Source organism: Eulemur rufifrons, chromosome 12, assembly GCF_041146395.1.
Source record: "Eulemur rufifrons isolate Redbay chromosome 12, OSU_ERuf_1, whole genome shotgun sequence".
In the NCBI taxonomy this organism is placed as follows: domain Eukaryota; kingdom Metazoa; phylum Chordata; class Mammalia; order Primates; family Lemuridae; genus Eulemur; species Eulemur rufifrons.
This window is the reverse complement of record NC_090994.1, coordinates 23213698-23228844: the sequence shown is the minus strand read 5'-3', so window position 1 is coordinate 23228844 and position 15147 is coordinate 23213698. Positions and strand designations below refer to the sequence as shown.

The 15147-nt window shown below is 35.1% G+C and overlaps 1 protein-coding gene across 1 annotated transcript in view; it reads right to left on the bottom strand.

The window, feature by feature from the left end:
- Nucleotides 1-4156: 4156 nt before the first annotated feature.
- The window catches only part of LOC138393670 (disintegrin and metalloproteinase domain-containing protein 32-like), a 109482-nt gene continuing 98491 nt past the window's right edge, over nucleotides 4157-15147 (bottom strand). Inside the window, exons 20-22 of the mRNA XM_069485048.1 lie at nucleotides 9201-9239; nucleotides 7541-7579; nucleotides 4157-4482 (exon numbers count right to left, since the gene is read on the bottom strand). Coding sequence (XP_069341149.1) covers nucleotides 4157-4482; nucleotides 7541-7579; nucleotides 9201-9239 — 404 coding nt within the window. The remainder of the gene's footprint in view (nucleotides 4483-7540; nucleotides 7580-9200; nucleotides 9240-15147) is intronic.

The following is a 15147-nucleotide window of genomic DNA, read 5'->3' as shown; positions in this document are numbered from 1 at the left end:
CAGTATGAAGTCACTAATATGGGAAAGCACCATGATTTAAAACAAAAGGAAACAAGTACAAGAATTTACATGGTTTCTTGAAAAAAATTTTTATTGATACATAATAATTGTATGTGTTTCTGGCGCAGATGTGATATTTTGATATATGTATATAATGTGTAATGATCAAATCAGGGTAATTGGGATATGTATCATCGCAAACATTTATTATCTCTTTGTGTCTCGAACATTCCAAATCTTTTCTTCTACCTATATTGAAATATATAATAAATTATTGTTAACTATAAAAAAAGAAACTGTGCATCTGAAGTGCTGAGCAAGGTGACTGTGTTTACATTTTACAAATATCACTATAGGAACACGATCCCTTAGCTAAAATCCTTGGAACCAAATGTATATAAAAATTGACAACTTTTTAGATTTTAAAAAGTAAAACAATGCATATTTTTTAATATAATAAATCTTTAATTTTTATATTTGTTAATTAAAAGTGTAGTGTAGATGGCCCCTTACATTCAGTTACACTTTTATTTTATTTTATTTTAATCTCACAGTATTACAGGGGTACAAATGCTACATAAATTGCCTTTGCAATGCCCAATAACCAAGCCCATCCCCCAGAGAGCATGAACCCCATTGAATAAGTGTGCATTTACCCATCCCCTCCTTACCCTTCCCACCTACCCAACATCTGATGAATATTACTTCCTATATGGGCACATTAGTGTTGATAAATTAGTACCAATTTAATGGTGAGTACAGGTGGTGTTTGTTTTTCCATTCTTGCAATATTCCACTTAGAAGAATGGGCTCCAGCTCCATCAAGGATAATAGAGTAGGTAGTTCATTTTTTTATATTGCTGAGTAGTATTCCATGGTATACATATACCACATTTTGTTAATCTACTCATGTACTGATGGGCACTTGAGTTGTTTCCATATCTTTGCAATTGTGAATTGTGCTGCTATAAACATTCGAGTGCAGATGTCTTTTTTATAGAATGTCTTTTGTTCTTTTGGGTAGATGCCGAGTAATGGGATTGCTGGATCAAATGGTACATCTACTTGTATCTCTTTGAGGTATCCCCATATTGCTTTCCACAGAGGTTGTAGTAGTTTGCAGTCCAACCAACAGTGTATGAGTGTTCCTATCTCTCCATGTCCATACCCAACCTTTGTTGTTTTGGGACATTTTGATAAAGGCCATTCTCACTTAACATAAATGATATCTCATTGAGGTTTTGATTTGCATTTCCCTGATGATTAGAGATATTGACCATTTTTTCATATGTTTGTTGGCCATAGGTCTATCTACTTTTGAAAAGATTCTGTTCATGTCCTTTGCCTATTTTTTGATAGGGTTGGTTGATTTTTTCTTGTTGATTTTCCTGAGTTCTAAATAGATTCTAGTTATCAGCCTTTTATCAGATGTGTAACATGCAAATATTTTCTCCCATTCTGTAGGTTGTCTGTTCACTCTCGTGACAGTTTCTTTGGCTAGGCAGAAGCTTTTTAATTTGATCAGGTCCCATTTATTTATTTTTGTTGTTGCTGAGATTGCCTTTGGGGTCTTCTTCATAAATTCTTTGCCTAGGCCAATGTCTAGAAGAGTATTTCCAATGTTTTCTTCTAGAATTCTTATAGTTTCATGCCTTAGGTTTAAGTCTGTTATCCACTGTGAGTTAATTTTTGTGAGAGGTGAAAGATGTGGATCCTGTTTCAGTCTTCTACATGTGGCTGTCCAGTTTTCCCAGCACCATTTATTGAATAAGGATTCTTTTCCCAAGTGTATGTTTTTTCTGCTTTGTCAAAGATTAGATGGCTATATGAGGATAGTTTTATATCTGGGTTCTCAGTTCTGTTCCATTGGTCTATGTCCCTGTTCTTATGCCAGTACCATGCTGTTTTAGTTACTGTAGCCTTGTAATATAGTTTTAAATCTGGTAAATTGATGCCTCCCAATTTGTTCTTTTTACCTAAGATTGCTTTTGCTATATAGGATCTTCTCTGGTTCCACAGGAAGGGTAAAATTATTTTTTCTATATCTGTGAAAAATGATGTTGGTATTTTAATAGGGATTGCATTGAATCTGTGGATCACTTTGGATAGTATAGACATTTTGACAATGTTGATTCTGCCCATCCATGAGCATGGTATGGTTTTCCATCTATTTACATCCTCTGCTATTTCCTTCCTCAGTGTTTCATAGTTCTCCCTGTAGAGGTCTTTCACATCTTTAGTTAAATATAGGCCTAGGTATTTCATTTTCTTTGTTGCTATTATGAAAAGTATTGAGTCTTTAATTTGGTACTCAGTTTGACTGTTGTTGGCACATATGAATGCCACTGATTTGTGTACATTGGCTTTGTAACCTGAGACTTTCCTGAACTTACTTATCATTTCCAGTAGTCTCTTGGCAAAATCTTTGGGGTTTTCTAAATATGAGATCATATCGCCAGCAAAGAACGATAGTTTGACCTCTTCTTCCCCCATTTGTATACTCTTGATTTCTTTCTTTTGTCTGATTGCTCTGGCTAGGACTTCTGGCATTATGTTGAATAGAAGTGGTGATAGTGGATACCTTTGTCTGGTTCCAGTCCTAAGTGGGAATGCTTTCAATATTTCCTCATTCAGTATGATGTTGGCTGTGGGTTTGTCATATATGGCTTGTATCATTTTGAGGTAATTCCCTTCTATGCCTATTTTGTTAAGAGTTCTTATCATAAAAGGGCACTGAATTTTGTCGAATACTTTTTCTGCATCTATTGAGAGGATCATATGGTCTTTATTTTTATTTCTGTTTAGGTGGTGAATTACATTTACATATTTGCATATGTTGAACCATCCCTCCACCTCTGGGATGAAGCCCGCTTGGTCATGATGGATAATTTTTTTGATGAGCAGCTGAATTCAATTTGCTAGGATTTTATTGAGAATTTTAGCCTCTATATTCATAAGGGATATTGTTCTGTAGCTTTCTTTTTCTGTTGAGTCCTTTCCTGGCTTTGGTATCAGGGTGATGTTGGCTTCATAAAATGTGTTGGGGAAGGATACCTTCCTATTCTATGTTGAGGAATAATTTTTGCAGGATAGGCACCAGTTCTTTGTAGCTCTGGTAAAATTTGGGTGTGAAACCATCTGGTCCAGGACTTTTTTTTTAGGAAGGTTTTTTTATTTCTGCCTCAATTTCAGTACTTGATATTGGTATGTTCAGGAATTCTTCTTCCTGATTGAGTCTAGGGAGAATGTGTGTTTTTAAGAATTTGTCCATTTCCTCCATGTTTTCAAGTATATGTCATAGAGATTTTTATAGTATACAGAGATGATATTTTGTATTTCCATTGTATCAGTTGTAATTTCTCCATTTTCATTCCTGACTGAGCTGATTAGAGTCCTTTAAGATGCTTTAGAAAAGAAGATTTAAAATCATGATCTAAATTTTCATCTCAAGAAGCTAGGAAAAGAGCAAGTTAATAAAAAGTGCGACCAATGGAATAGAGAACAGTAATCCCATAGAGAAAAACAACAGAGCCAAGAGGTGCCCCAGGGAGCTTAGTAAAATAATTAAATAGAGAAACTCTTCACAAGACTAATCAGAGAAAAAATAAGTATTACTATTATCAGCAATGAAAGAGGAGACATAACTATAGTGCCTATAGAGATGAAGAAAAAGATATTATGAACAACTTTATGCTACAAGCCTGACCATTATATGAAATTGATAAACTTTTAGAAAAATATAATATTTGAACAAAACCATCACAAGAATATATGGAAAGTTTCAATATTCCTCTGTTCAAGCAATTAAATCTGTAATTAAAATCTTTCCCCCAGAAATCTCTAGTCCCACAGTGCTTCATTGGTGAATTTTGCCAAGCAGTTAATTGAAGATCTAAACAATTTTACACAAACTCTTAAAGGAAAATGAGAGAATATTTTTCTAATTCATTTTATAAATCCTCATACCAAACTCTGAAAAAGAGCTAATGTTTGTTCCTAAGACCTGAACTCAAGCTCTCTGAGTCCTTCAGAAGCTGCCTCTCTGTCTTCTGGGCTTGACCCTGTGGGCCACCCAGCCAAGGGCCAAGGGAAAAGTGAGGGATGGAGGGAGAGGCTCAGATGGGAAGGTATAATCTCTGAAACAAACAGTGTCCCCTCAGAAGCTCAGGCTGCGGTCAGGAGGAAGATGAGGAGAGCAAACATCTGGATTTGCTAAACTACCTGCAGCCAGCCAAGCCCGTTGAGCAGGACTAGGAGGAGGAACATGGCCCACTGTCCACAGCTGGTCCTGAATAAGGCTGGGTAAGGACATGATGCATCTGGGGCCCCAGGCAGTCAACCAAAAGGGGGTGTCATGGGGGAAGGGGCGAGAGCAAGAGTGGGAAAAGCTCAGGGAGTCAAGTGGGGATGGAGATTCCTGAGTTTGGATGTTTTCTGTTAAGGGCCTTGAAGTGGCAGAACTGCAGCCCCAGGGGCTGCATTCTGAGGGAGAGAAGGGAGAGAGAAAAACAGACACGCAGGCACATAAACTGGTCTTCACTTGGTTTATTGTTTCCTTCAGCTGTGACCACAGGAGGAAAAGCAGAATTTTCATTTCTCAGTGTCCATTGCCTTCCGAGGGAATTACTAGTCACTGTGGAAGAAAACAAAAGCACACACGCTCAAGGTACTGATAGCAACTTCTCTTCCACTGCAATGCATACAAATAGTTGGGGTACTGCCACGTGAAAAATTCACTTGGCAGAAAAAAGAATTATTGAAAGAATGGTAAAGTTTACTTAAGAAATTATTTGGCCATGAGTAACTTACATATACGTCATGATTCTCTGTGATTTCTGAGGAACCAAAATATTTAATCAGAAGTACTTGCAAATGAGAAAATTTAACATTTTTTCAGATTTAATGAAATGTTTATGAATATAACAATTAATATTTTTACTTTTTCTTAGAAACTGAAACCCAAATTAATTTTACCTTTTTCCATACATTGTAGCCAATTATTTTTGGTTTTTCATGCTATAAACAGTTTTTCTGGGCTCTTAAAAACTCGTAGCTCTGAGGCATTATGCCTACAGTGCCTAATGGCCCTGATTATGAATTTGTTTTACAACTAGTTTACAGATCTTATATCTTATTGGGTGCAACTCTTTCATTCCATTCTATCAAACAAGAGTAAGTTCTCAACAAATTTAAGGGAACTTTACTAAACTGAAGAAAAAACAGACTAAGTAATTTAAATATTCATTAATAACAAGGTTAGTAAAGACTGGTAGGTTATTTATTGGTGTAGTACTTTACCAATTCATTTACCCAATCAATACTTAGGAATTAACTGTGGATTATCAATTTCATTTAAATTCAAACATATATTTATTTTAAGAAACACCTCCTAATACACTTACCTACTGCTAAGTGATTGGGTGCTTCCCTGTGATTCAGATCTAAATATATAAAGAAATAACATTTTAAGGTTGATACAATTCAATCTTTCAAAGTTATGTCATATTTATTTTTACAGCAATTTTTGCCACTTCCCTTTCAAAGTTGTGTTAAAAAAAGAAATATTTGCCAAATTTCTATTTTTATACTATTACCAATTCAAAATCAAAATTCTTGGGCCTCTTTTGTGTTCTTTATAGCCATAGATTCTTTATACCCCAACTAAAAGAATGGGAGAGAAAAGAATGAATTGAAGATAAAGTAATCAAGATTAATTCACAGATAAGATACTATAGTTAGTAAGATTAGTGAGAGAATTCAGTGAGAACAGTAGCATCATTTTACCCCTCCCATCCTTTCCCTACCTCTTCTATTTTATACCTTCAAAACTTACAGTTGATTTTTCCTACTGCTCTGGCCATGAAAAATTCCTATTTAAATATAGTTCATTCTCCTCAAAGCCAATAAAGGGATTTGTATATATAGACTAGGGAGTCTACTGTCATATATACCCATAAGATTTCTGGCTTTAAAAAAAAAAACTCTTGTTCTGATTACCCAAGGAGTTGGCTCTACCAACATCCTCCATTGGCTTTCCAACAGAAAAATAACAACAACAATAATAACGTAAAAAGAACAGACATAAAAGAAAATACACTAAGTGTTATAACAGTAAGGCACCTCAAGTATGTCTGCTTAGCCTATTAAATTTAAATGAAAGAATAATCAAAGAATGCCTTTCTGGTGTATGCCAAACACAGGGCTAGACTTAGGGGTTAACACTGCAAATTATAGTCTTCAAATGGTCCTCTGGATTATGCCCTTGTCTCTCCCTCAATCTAGTTGAATACCACTTCTAGAAGAGGATGCTTATGTGAGTGGCATATTCTTTGAGGAGAGACAATGTGAGGGGACAATTGGAGAAGTTACAATACTAATTATCTATTGCATGTGTGAAGTTCAAGAGTAATCACTCATTCATTAAATGAGTATTTATTGAGCATTTACTCTGCAAGGTGCTGACTATAAATAAATAGGTCAGTAAAAATAAACATGTTCATTACCCTCAAGTGATTTCAGAGTATAAAGGGAGGGTAATGCTTCTAGGTGAGCAAAAGTTTAGGAGAATTGCAGTGTTTGAGCGCTCTATCACAACTCCCTTGGTGACAGTGACAGAGTGGAGACAACAAAGAAAATCAGCTTTTTTTTCTCATACTTACCTTGGAGAAAGTAACTAATGTCTCTAAAAGGGTGATTATGTTAGGAGACATCCAAGAACAACAAAGAGAATACTAGATACGGAAATATTATAGCTTTCCTAATGAAGGGAGTGATTTCATCAGGGAAGACAAAAACTATACAATGTTGTAGTGTAGCCTACAAAACTTAAATTGTGGGTATACAGGATATTCTGCAATAGCAGTGGGTTGAATGTAAGTAAAAGAGGTCACTTTAAGGAAAAATACTAGACAACAGAAGAAAACAAAAACTCTACAAGGAAGAAAGAAAGATGAACAGACTAGTACATATTTAATAGTTTCATAAGAGTCACAAAGCCACAACTGTGAATCATGGGAAGCTAAAAACTTAAAAAGAATTCAGAGAACTCTTGTTGACACATTGTGGGATGTTGAAGGCCTATCAGAACTGTAGAATTTTAGTGTGTTTATGATACTGCCTCTTAAATAAACTCCTCCTGAATACACTTAGTTGTTCATATTGAGTTTGGGGGCGTAAATGCAATCCAAAGAAAGAAGTAATATTTCTCTTTGTGTATCCCAGCATAAAGGATACAAAAATGTTCAGCTTATGAGTTATTTTTACAAACTGATTTTAAGTATCTTGTTTCTTATTAAATGTCACTAGTTTTTTTCCTATGTATCACAAGAGTAGGCAATCAAAAATTTAGTCAACTGAAGAAAAAAAGATTGAGTTTAACACTTATTCTTGGAATAGGGAATATTAATATACTAGTTTTGGTGCAGACTTTATCAACTGTGGCTGCTCAAACACTACTGAGCAATTAGCTGTGAATTATCAACTTTTTCATTCTTAGTTTTCAACATATTTATTTATAGGTAATACTTTGTAAATTGTTTACCTGCTGGTATTTCCTTGGGCACTATCTTTGGACTTGGATCTAAAATAAATAAAAATAATGTCTGAAAGCTAATATCAAGAAATTTGCCTACTTTGAGAATTAAAAGCAGATAATTTTATACCAAAACTAACTCTTTAAACACTTAGGGCATGCAAATAAGTAGCATTCTTATTTACCCAAACACCAAGTGCAATGTATGGTACAAAATTTAAATTCTCCAAAGGGAAATCAAGACAGCAGAGAATTTTTTCTCATCATTTTTAAGCACTGAATATAAATTTGACCCTAAATTTCTAAATCTGTCATTCAGCCTCCAAGTTAGCTTTTTATTTGTTGACATACAAATTACCACATTTTGTAAATTAAAGCTTCCCTTTCTATTCCACAAAGACAAAAATGCTGAATAACACAAAAATGGAATACATAACTGAGAGTAACAGCCAGAAAAGGCTTTTTCTTCTATCAGTAAAAAAATGAGTACATTAAAAGCTTAGAGGGAAAGTAGGAGCTAAAGCAGAATTACTTATGCCCTAAAAGATGCAATTCTCATAAGCCTGACTTGGAAGGAGTTGAGGGCATGGATCTTTATGTGTTGGAAAGCTGGAATGAAGCTGCTTCTCCAAGTCTGGTCATTGTGAGTGGAGATAATAAAAGGTATAATCACTGGACTTGAGAATGCAACAGGCAAATTGTCTCAGCCATGTGGAACAGAAAGGATCACCTAGAGATGCAGGAGCCCCAGGCCTGTACCGTGTCGTACAGCAGGACCTCAACTGCCCAAGTCCACTGCCCACAAGTCTGAACCAGCAAGTATAGAAAATATTACAACATTAATACTCCAGGAGAGACAAACCTGAAACACCCTCCTCCTCCCAGCATACGCCTCTACAACTCAGGGCAGGCAGCATTCCCATGAGAACAACCATTGCCTCTGAGGATGAGCTCGCAAATCTAAAATTATAAACTACTGTATGTTAATGGCTACAGCCACAGTATAGTAAAATTTTAAAAAATTCACACATCAAGATCAACAGATAATATAAAAACCTTTATAATAGAAATGTCTAGGATCTCCACAGAGATCAAGGCAAGAATAAGGCAAGAAAATGATAGCTGTTAAGTGGATGGATAATTTGGAAACTGATAGGAGGAAATCAAATAATGTCAGAGAGGTGAAAAACCATAGTATATGAACAGCCCAGTTAAGAAACATTGAGGCTAAAATGTGAAGACCCTCCTAAATATAGACATTTCCAATAGAGAAAAGAGAAAGAATTGGAAGAGTCAGTAATTGAAGAGATAATGAGTGAACTTTTTTCCAATCAAAGAAGTAAACTTCCCCTTTTTGTACCCCAAGATAAAGAATACAAAAAGATCCTATTTATGAGTTAGCTCCTTAACATTTTACCAATCATGTCTTACTTTGTTTCCCAAAAATAAACTCCCAACATACATTAAATGAACTGAAGGAAAGAAGAGATTGATTTATTTAGACATACTCACTAGTTACTAGATTGGCAAATACTAACAGATTGTTTTGAGGTGCTGTACTTTACCAGTTGTGACTTCTCAATCATAGCAATGAATTGTCAATTATCAATTTTTTCATTTTGATTTTTAACACACACTTATTATAAGAAATATTTGCTAATTTACTTACCTGCTAGTATCTGCTTGGCTGCCACCTTCTGATCTGGTTCTAAATGAGAGTAAAAAAATAAGGCTTCCAACTTAATACTAAAAAAAGTGTCTCCAAATGAATGAATGAATGTCATATCATTTTATAACCTGCATTAATTCTTTGATACCAATAATCAACATTAATGAATAATTTCAAAATATTACTAAATTAGTATATGAAAACAACTGAAAGTCTTACTTACTCATATACCTTGGCCATAAAGAGTCTAAATTTCAAATCCCCAACTAGGGAGAGAAACTAGAAAACAGAGATTTATTTTTCTCCCTTTCATTTTCCAGCACAAAATATATACTTGATTTTAAATGCCTGATTCTGGCCTTCATGTTCCAATCTAGTGTTTTCTCCATTGATAAATAAATTACTACAGATTGTGATTTAAAACTCACACTAGACACACACACAAAAAAGAAAACTACAGACCAATATCCCTCATAAACATAGATGCAAACATTCTCAACAAATTACAAGCAAAACAAATCCGACAGCACATAACAAAAATAATTCACCACAATCAAGTGGGAATCATCCAGGCATGCAAGAATGGCATAAAAAGAATTAAAAACAAAAAACATTATCATCTCAATATGCAAAAAAAGCATTTGATAAAACCCAGCACCCCTTCATGATAAAAACCCTTACATACTAGGCATAGAAGGAACATACCTCAAAATAACCAAAGTCATATATGACAAATCCACCACCAGCATCATACCAAATGGCATAAAGTTGAAAGCATTCCCCCTAAGTAGTGTAACAAGACAAGGATCTCTACTTTCTCCACTTCTACTAAACATAGTACTAAAAGTCCTAGCCAAAGCAGTAAGGTAAGAGGAAGAAATAAAGAGCATCCAAATTGGAAAAGAGAAGGTCAAATTATCCCTGTTTGCTGATGATCTGATCTTATACCCAGAAAACCTGAAAGATTCCTCCAAAAGACTCCAAGAATTGATAAATAAATATGGTAAAGTCTCAGGTTATAAAATTAATGCACACAAATCAGTAGCATTTCTATATATTAATAAGATAACTGATAATCAACTCAACTCAATACCATTTACAATAACTGCAAAATCAGCAAGAAAAAATCAAACAACCCTATCAAAAAGTGGGCAAAGGACATGAACAGAAACTTTTCAAAAGAAGACAGAATAATGGCCAAGAAACATATGAAAAAATGCTCAAGATCTCTAATCATCAGGGAAATGCAAATCAAAACCTCAAAAAGAGATCACTTATCCCCAGTGAGAATGGCCTTTATCAAAAAGTCCCAAAACAACAAATGTAGGCGTGGATGCAGAGAGATAGGAACACTCATACACTGCTGGTGAGAGAGCAAACTAGTGCAACCTTTGTGGAAAGCAATATGGAGATACCTCAAAGAGATGCAAGTAGACCTACCATTAGATCCAGCAATCCCATTACTGGGCATCTACCCAAAAGAACAAAAGACATTCTATAAAAAAGACATCTGCACTCGAATGTTTATGGCAGCAGAATTCACAATTGCAAAGATGTGGAAACAACCCAAGTGCCCATCAATACATGAGTAGGTTAATAAAATGTGGTATATGTATACCATGGCGTACTACTCAGCTATAAGAAACAATGGTGATATAGCACCTCTTGCACTTTCCTGGATAGAGCTGGAACCCATTCTACTACGTGAAGTATCCCAAGAATGGAAAAATAAGCACCAAATGTACTCACCAGCAAATTGGGGGGTGGGGGGAGGGGATGGGTGTATAGCTACATGATGAGTGTGATGCGCACTGTCTGGGGAATGGACACGCTTGAATGTTCTGACTTGGGGGGATGGGAGTGGGGGGAGGGGATGGGTGTATACCTACATGATGAGTGCGATGCGCACTGTCTGGGGTTTGGACACACTTGAAGCTTTGACTCAAGGGGATGGTGGGGCATGGGCAATATATATAACCTAAAGTTTTGTACCCTCATAATAAGCTGAAAAAAAAAGTAGAAAAAAAAAAAAAGCCTGAATAGCCAAAGCAATCCTAAGCAAAAATAACAAACCTGGAGGCATGACATTACCAAACTTCAAATCATACTGAAAGGTGATAGTAACCAAGATATGACGGTACCAGTACAGACATATAGATAAAACTGAATAGACTACAGAATCCAGAGATGAAACTAAACTGATTGTTAACAAAGCAGACAAAAAATACACTGGGGAAATGACCCCCCTATTTAACAAATGTTGCTGGGAAAATTGGAGAGCCACACACAAAAGAATGAAACTAGATCACTGTCTCTTACAATACACAAAAATTAACTCAAGATGGATTAAAGACTTAAATATAAGACCTGACACCATAAAATTTCCATAAGAAAACTTAGGAGAAACTCTTCAGGGGTCGGGGGAGGGGATGGGTGTATACCTACATGATGAGTGCAATGCACACTGTCTGGGGAATGGACACGCTTGAAGTTCTGACTTGGGGGGATAGGGCTGGGGGGAGGGGATGGGTGTATACCTACATGATGAGTGCAATGTGCACTGTCTGAGGAATGGACACGCTTGAAGCTCAAACTCGGGGGGATGGGGGGGCATGGGCAATATATATAACCTGAACTTTTGTACCCCCATAATAAGCTGAAATAAAAAAAAAAAAGAAAGGAAAAAAAAACTCTTCAGAACATTGGCCTATGCAAATAATTTATGACTAAAACTCCAAAAGCAAAAACAAGAAAAATTAAAATAAATAAATGGAACTTAATTAGACTAAAAAGTTTCTGCACTGCAAAAGAAATAACCAACAGAGTAAATAGACAATCTATGGAATGGGAAAATATTCACAAACTATTTATCTGACAAAGGACTGATATCCAGAATCACCAAGGAACTCAAACGTATCAGCCAGAAAAAAGCAAATAACCCCATTAAAAAATGGGCAATAGACATGAACAGACATTTTCAAAAGAAGATATACAAATGGCCAACAAACATGAAAAAATGCACAACAACACTAATCATCAGGGAAATACAAATTAAAACCACAATGAGGTACCACCTTACCCCTGTTAGAATGGCCATTTTTAAAAAGTCAAAAAATAATAGATGTTGGTATAGATGTGGTAAAAAAGGAATGCTTGTACAGTGTTGGTGGGAATGTAAATTAGTATAATGTTTATGGAAAACAGTATGGAGATACCTCAAAGAACTAAAAGTAGATCTACCATTCAATCCAGCAATTCCACTACTGGGTATCTACCCAAAGGAAAAGAAGTCATTATATCAAAAAGACACATGCACTCATATGTTTATCATGGCACAATTCACAATTGCAAAGATATGGAATCAACTTAAGTGCTCACCAACTGATAAGTGTATAAATAAAATGTGATATATATACATCATGGAATACTATCCAGTCATACAAAAGGATGAAATAGTGTTTTCACAGCAACTTGGATGAAACTGGGAGCCATAATCCTAAGTGAAATATCTCAGGAATGGAAAAACAAATATTGCATTGACTAATTTATAAATGGGAGCTAAACAATGGGTACACATGGTCATACAGAGTGGTATAATGAACTTGGAAACTCAGAAGTTGGCTGAGGGGTCAAAAATTACCTATTGAGTACAATCTATATTATTTGAGTAATGGGTGCACTAAAATCCATGATTTCACCACTATACCATTCATCCATGTATCATAAAACCACTTCTACACCCTATATTTACAGAAGTAATAATAATAATAAATAAAAATATAATACCTCAAAAGTAAAATAAAATAAAATAAAACCCACACTAATATCCAATAATCAAACAATCCCATTGGGTTGATGGGATAATTTCTCCTCCTATCCCACACATAGAGAAATGGTGAAAAAATAACCCAAAATACTAACTAAAATTTTAAGAAAGAAAGGGACATTTCCAATAATAGTTTTAAAAAATCAAAAATGCAAAAGGCAAGTAGAAACAAGCGGAATGACTCTAGGAGTACATGAACCAGTTATACACATTAGCTTATCAGGATTTGAGACCTTCTGGAAAGCTAGAGCTGACCTCCTTCCCTAAGCCTAGGAGCCACGAAAGGCCATGCCATCTATGAGAGGGGGACAGTAAAACTTGTTTCCAGTAGACATTGAGATGCGTCAGGGAATTTGCTTCTTCAGAAGTATATATGCAAAATGAACATCTAGAGAAACAGGAACCCTAGGCATTTAAATTGGCTTAGGGATTTGGATGGAAGAAACATCACATAAAGAAGTATAAGCCTTAAGCCTTTACCCAGTACAGGATCAGAACATCAGTTCATGCTTCCCTTGAAATCTATATCTCCAAGTGTAACTTCTAGGTACTATATATATTTTTTCTTCGCTAATTAAACATATCCTTTCTCTCATTAGACTCAGCTATTTTACTTCTTGTTTCCTTAGTAGTAGATACCCAAGAAACATTTATTAAATGAAAAAAGGAATAATTAGAAACTAAATTACTATATATTAGTAGTCTAGTTTTCAGTGCATTGCTTTACCAATTGATATTCAGAAAAATATTTACAAATAATTGTAATTTATCAATTAATTCTTAATTTTCTACATGTATCTTAAAAACATATCTAACCCACTTACGTGCTGGCATATGTGTGAGTGCTGCTTTCTGATCTGCATCTAAAAAAAATTGAAAATAATGTCTCAAGTAAGTACTAAGAAAGCTTGCCAACTACATGAATAAAAGTCAGGACATTTTATAAGCAGTATTATCTCTTTTGCAAGATTAGTTACCAATAAATAAAATAATTTCCAAAGGTCACTGGACAAAGATGTAAATAAGTAACATTCTTATTTGCCTATATACCTCGTTCACAAAAAGTCCAAAAATCAACTCCTGCAGTGAGGAGAACATCAAAAACACACAGATTTGCTTTTTCCTTATCCCTTCTAAACACAGAATATAGGTTTGATCCTGAATGTCTGATTCTGATCTTCAGACCCCAACTTTTAGCTTTTTATTCCTTGTAAATAAATACCACATTTTGTAAATTAAAACCTATGATTTGTAGACAATATGGAAGAGTGGTCTGGCAAAGAAATTTTCCCTTTTTATTTTCCTCGTATAGAGGAGTGCTGAAAAGAAAATGATGCAAATATTTAGTGCACAACTAAGGCTAACTACAAGGAAACACTTCTGGTACAATAAAAATGATAAAACTGAGAGCTCACAGGGGAAACAGGAGCTATGACTGAATGACTGCAGAGTATCTAAACCATTTATACATCTTTGAGGCTAGAGACTTAATAACCCTGCCTTAGATGGAGTTGAGGTTCCAGGCTTTTGGATGTGAAAAAACTGTAAGTGAATGCTTTAAACCTGGGAGCCTGAAGGGGCCATATCGACCATGAAACAGGAATAAAAATTCTGACCAGTGTGGCCTTTGGAATGCAGCAGGGAAATGGGCATATATAGATGGAAATATGCATTACCAAGAAAAGTAGGAATCCCAAGCCTCCAAAAAGTGGATTTAGGACCCAGTTTATAACTCCCACAATTCTTGAATGCCACATTCTGCAATTATTTAAAATATTTTTGCTTTAAGAGAATCAAAAATGAAACAACCTACATATCTGTCTCTACAACAGAGCACATACAGAATTCTCAAGGTAAAATTATACAGACTTAAGATAAAAGAGACTACGATTACAAACCACTAAGAGTTAAAGTCAACACCACAGTAAAACAATGAATTCACACACTAAGAACTACAAATGATTTGTTTAAAAACATTTTAATATAAGAATATTAAGAATCCCCATAAATATCTTTGCAGGAATAGAATCCATAAGCCTAGAAAAGGACAGAAATGAAAAAAGAATCGGAGAAATGGAAGAGTGATCTGAGAAAATCAAACAGAATGCTTACATTATGCAG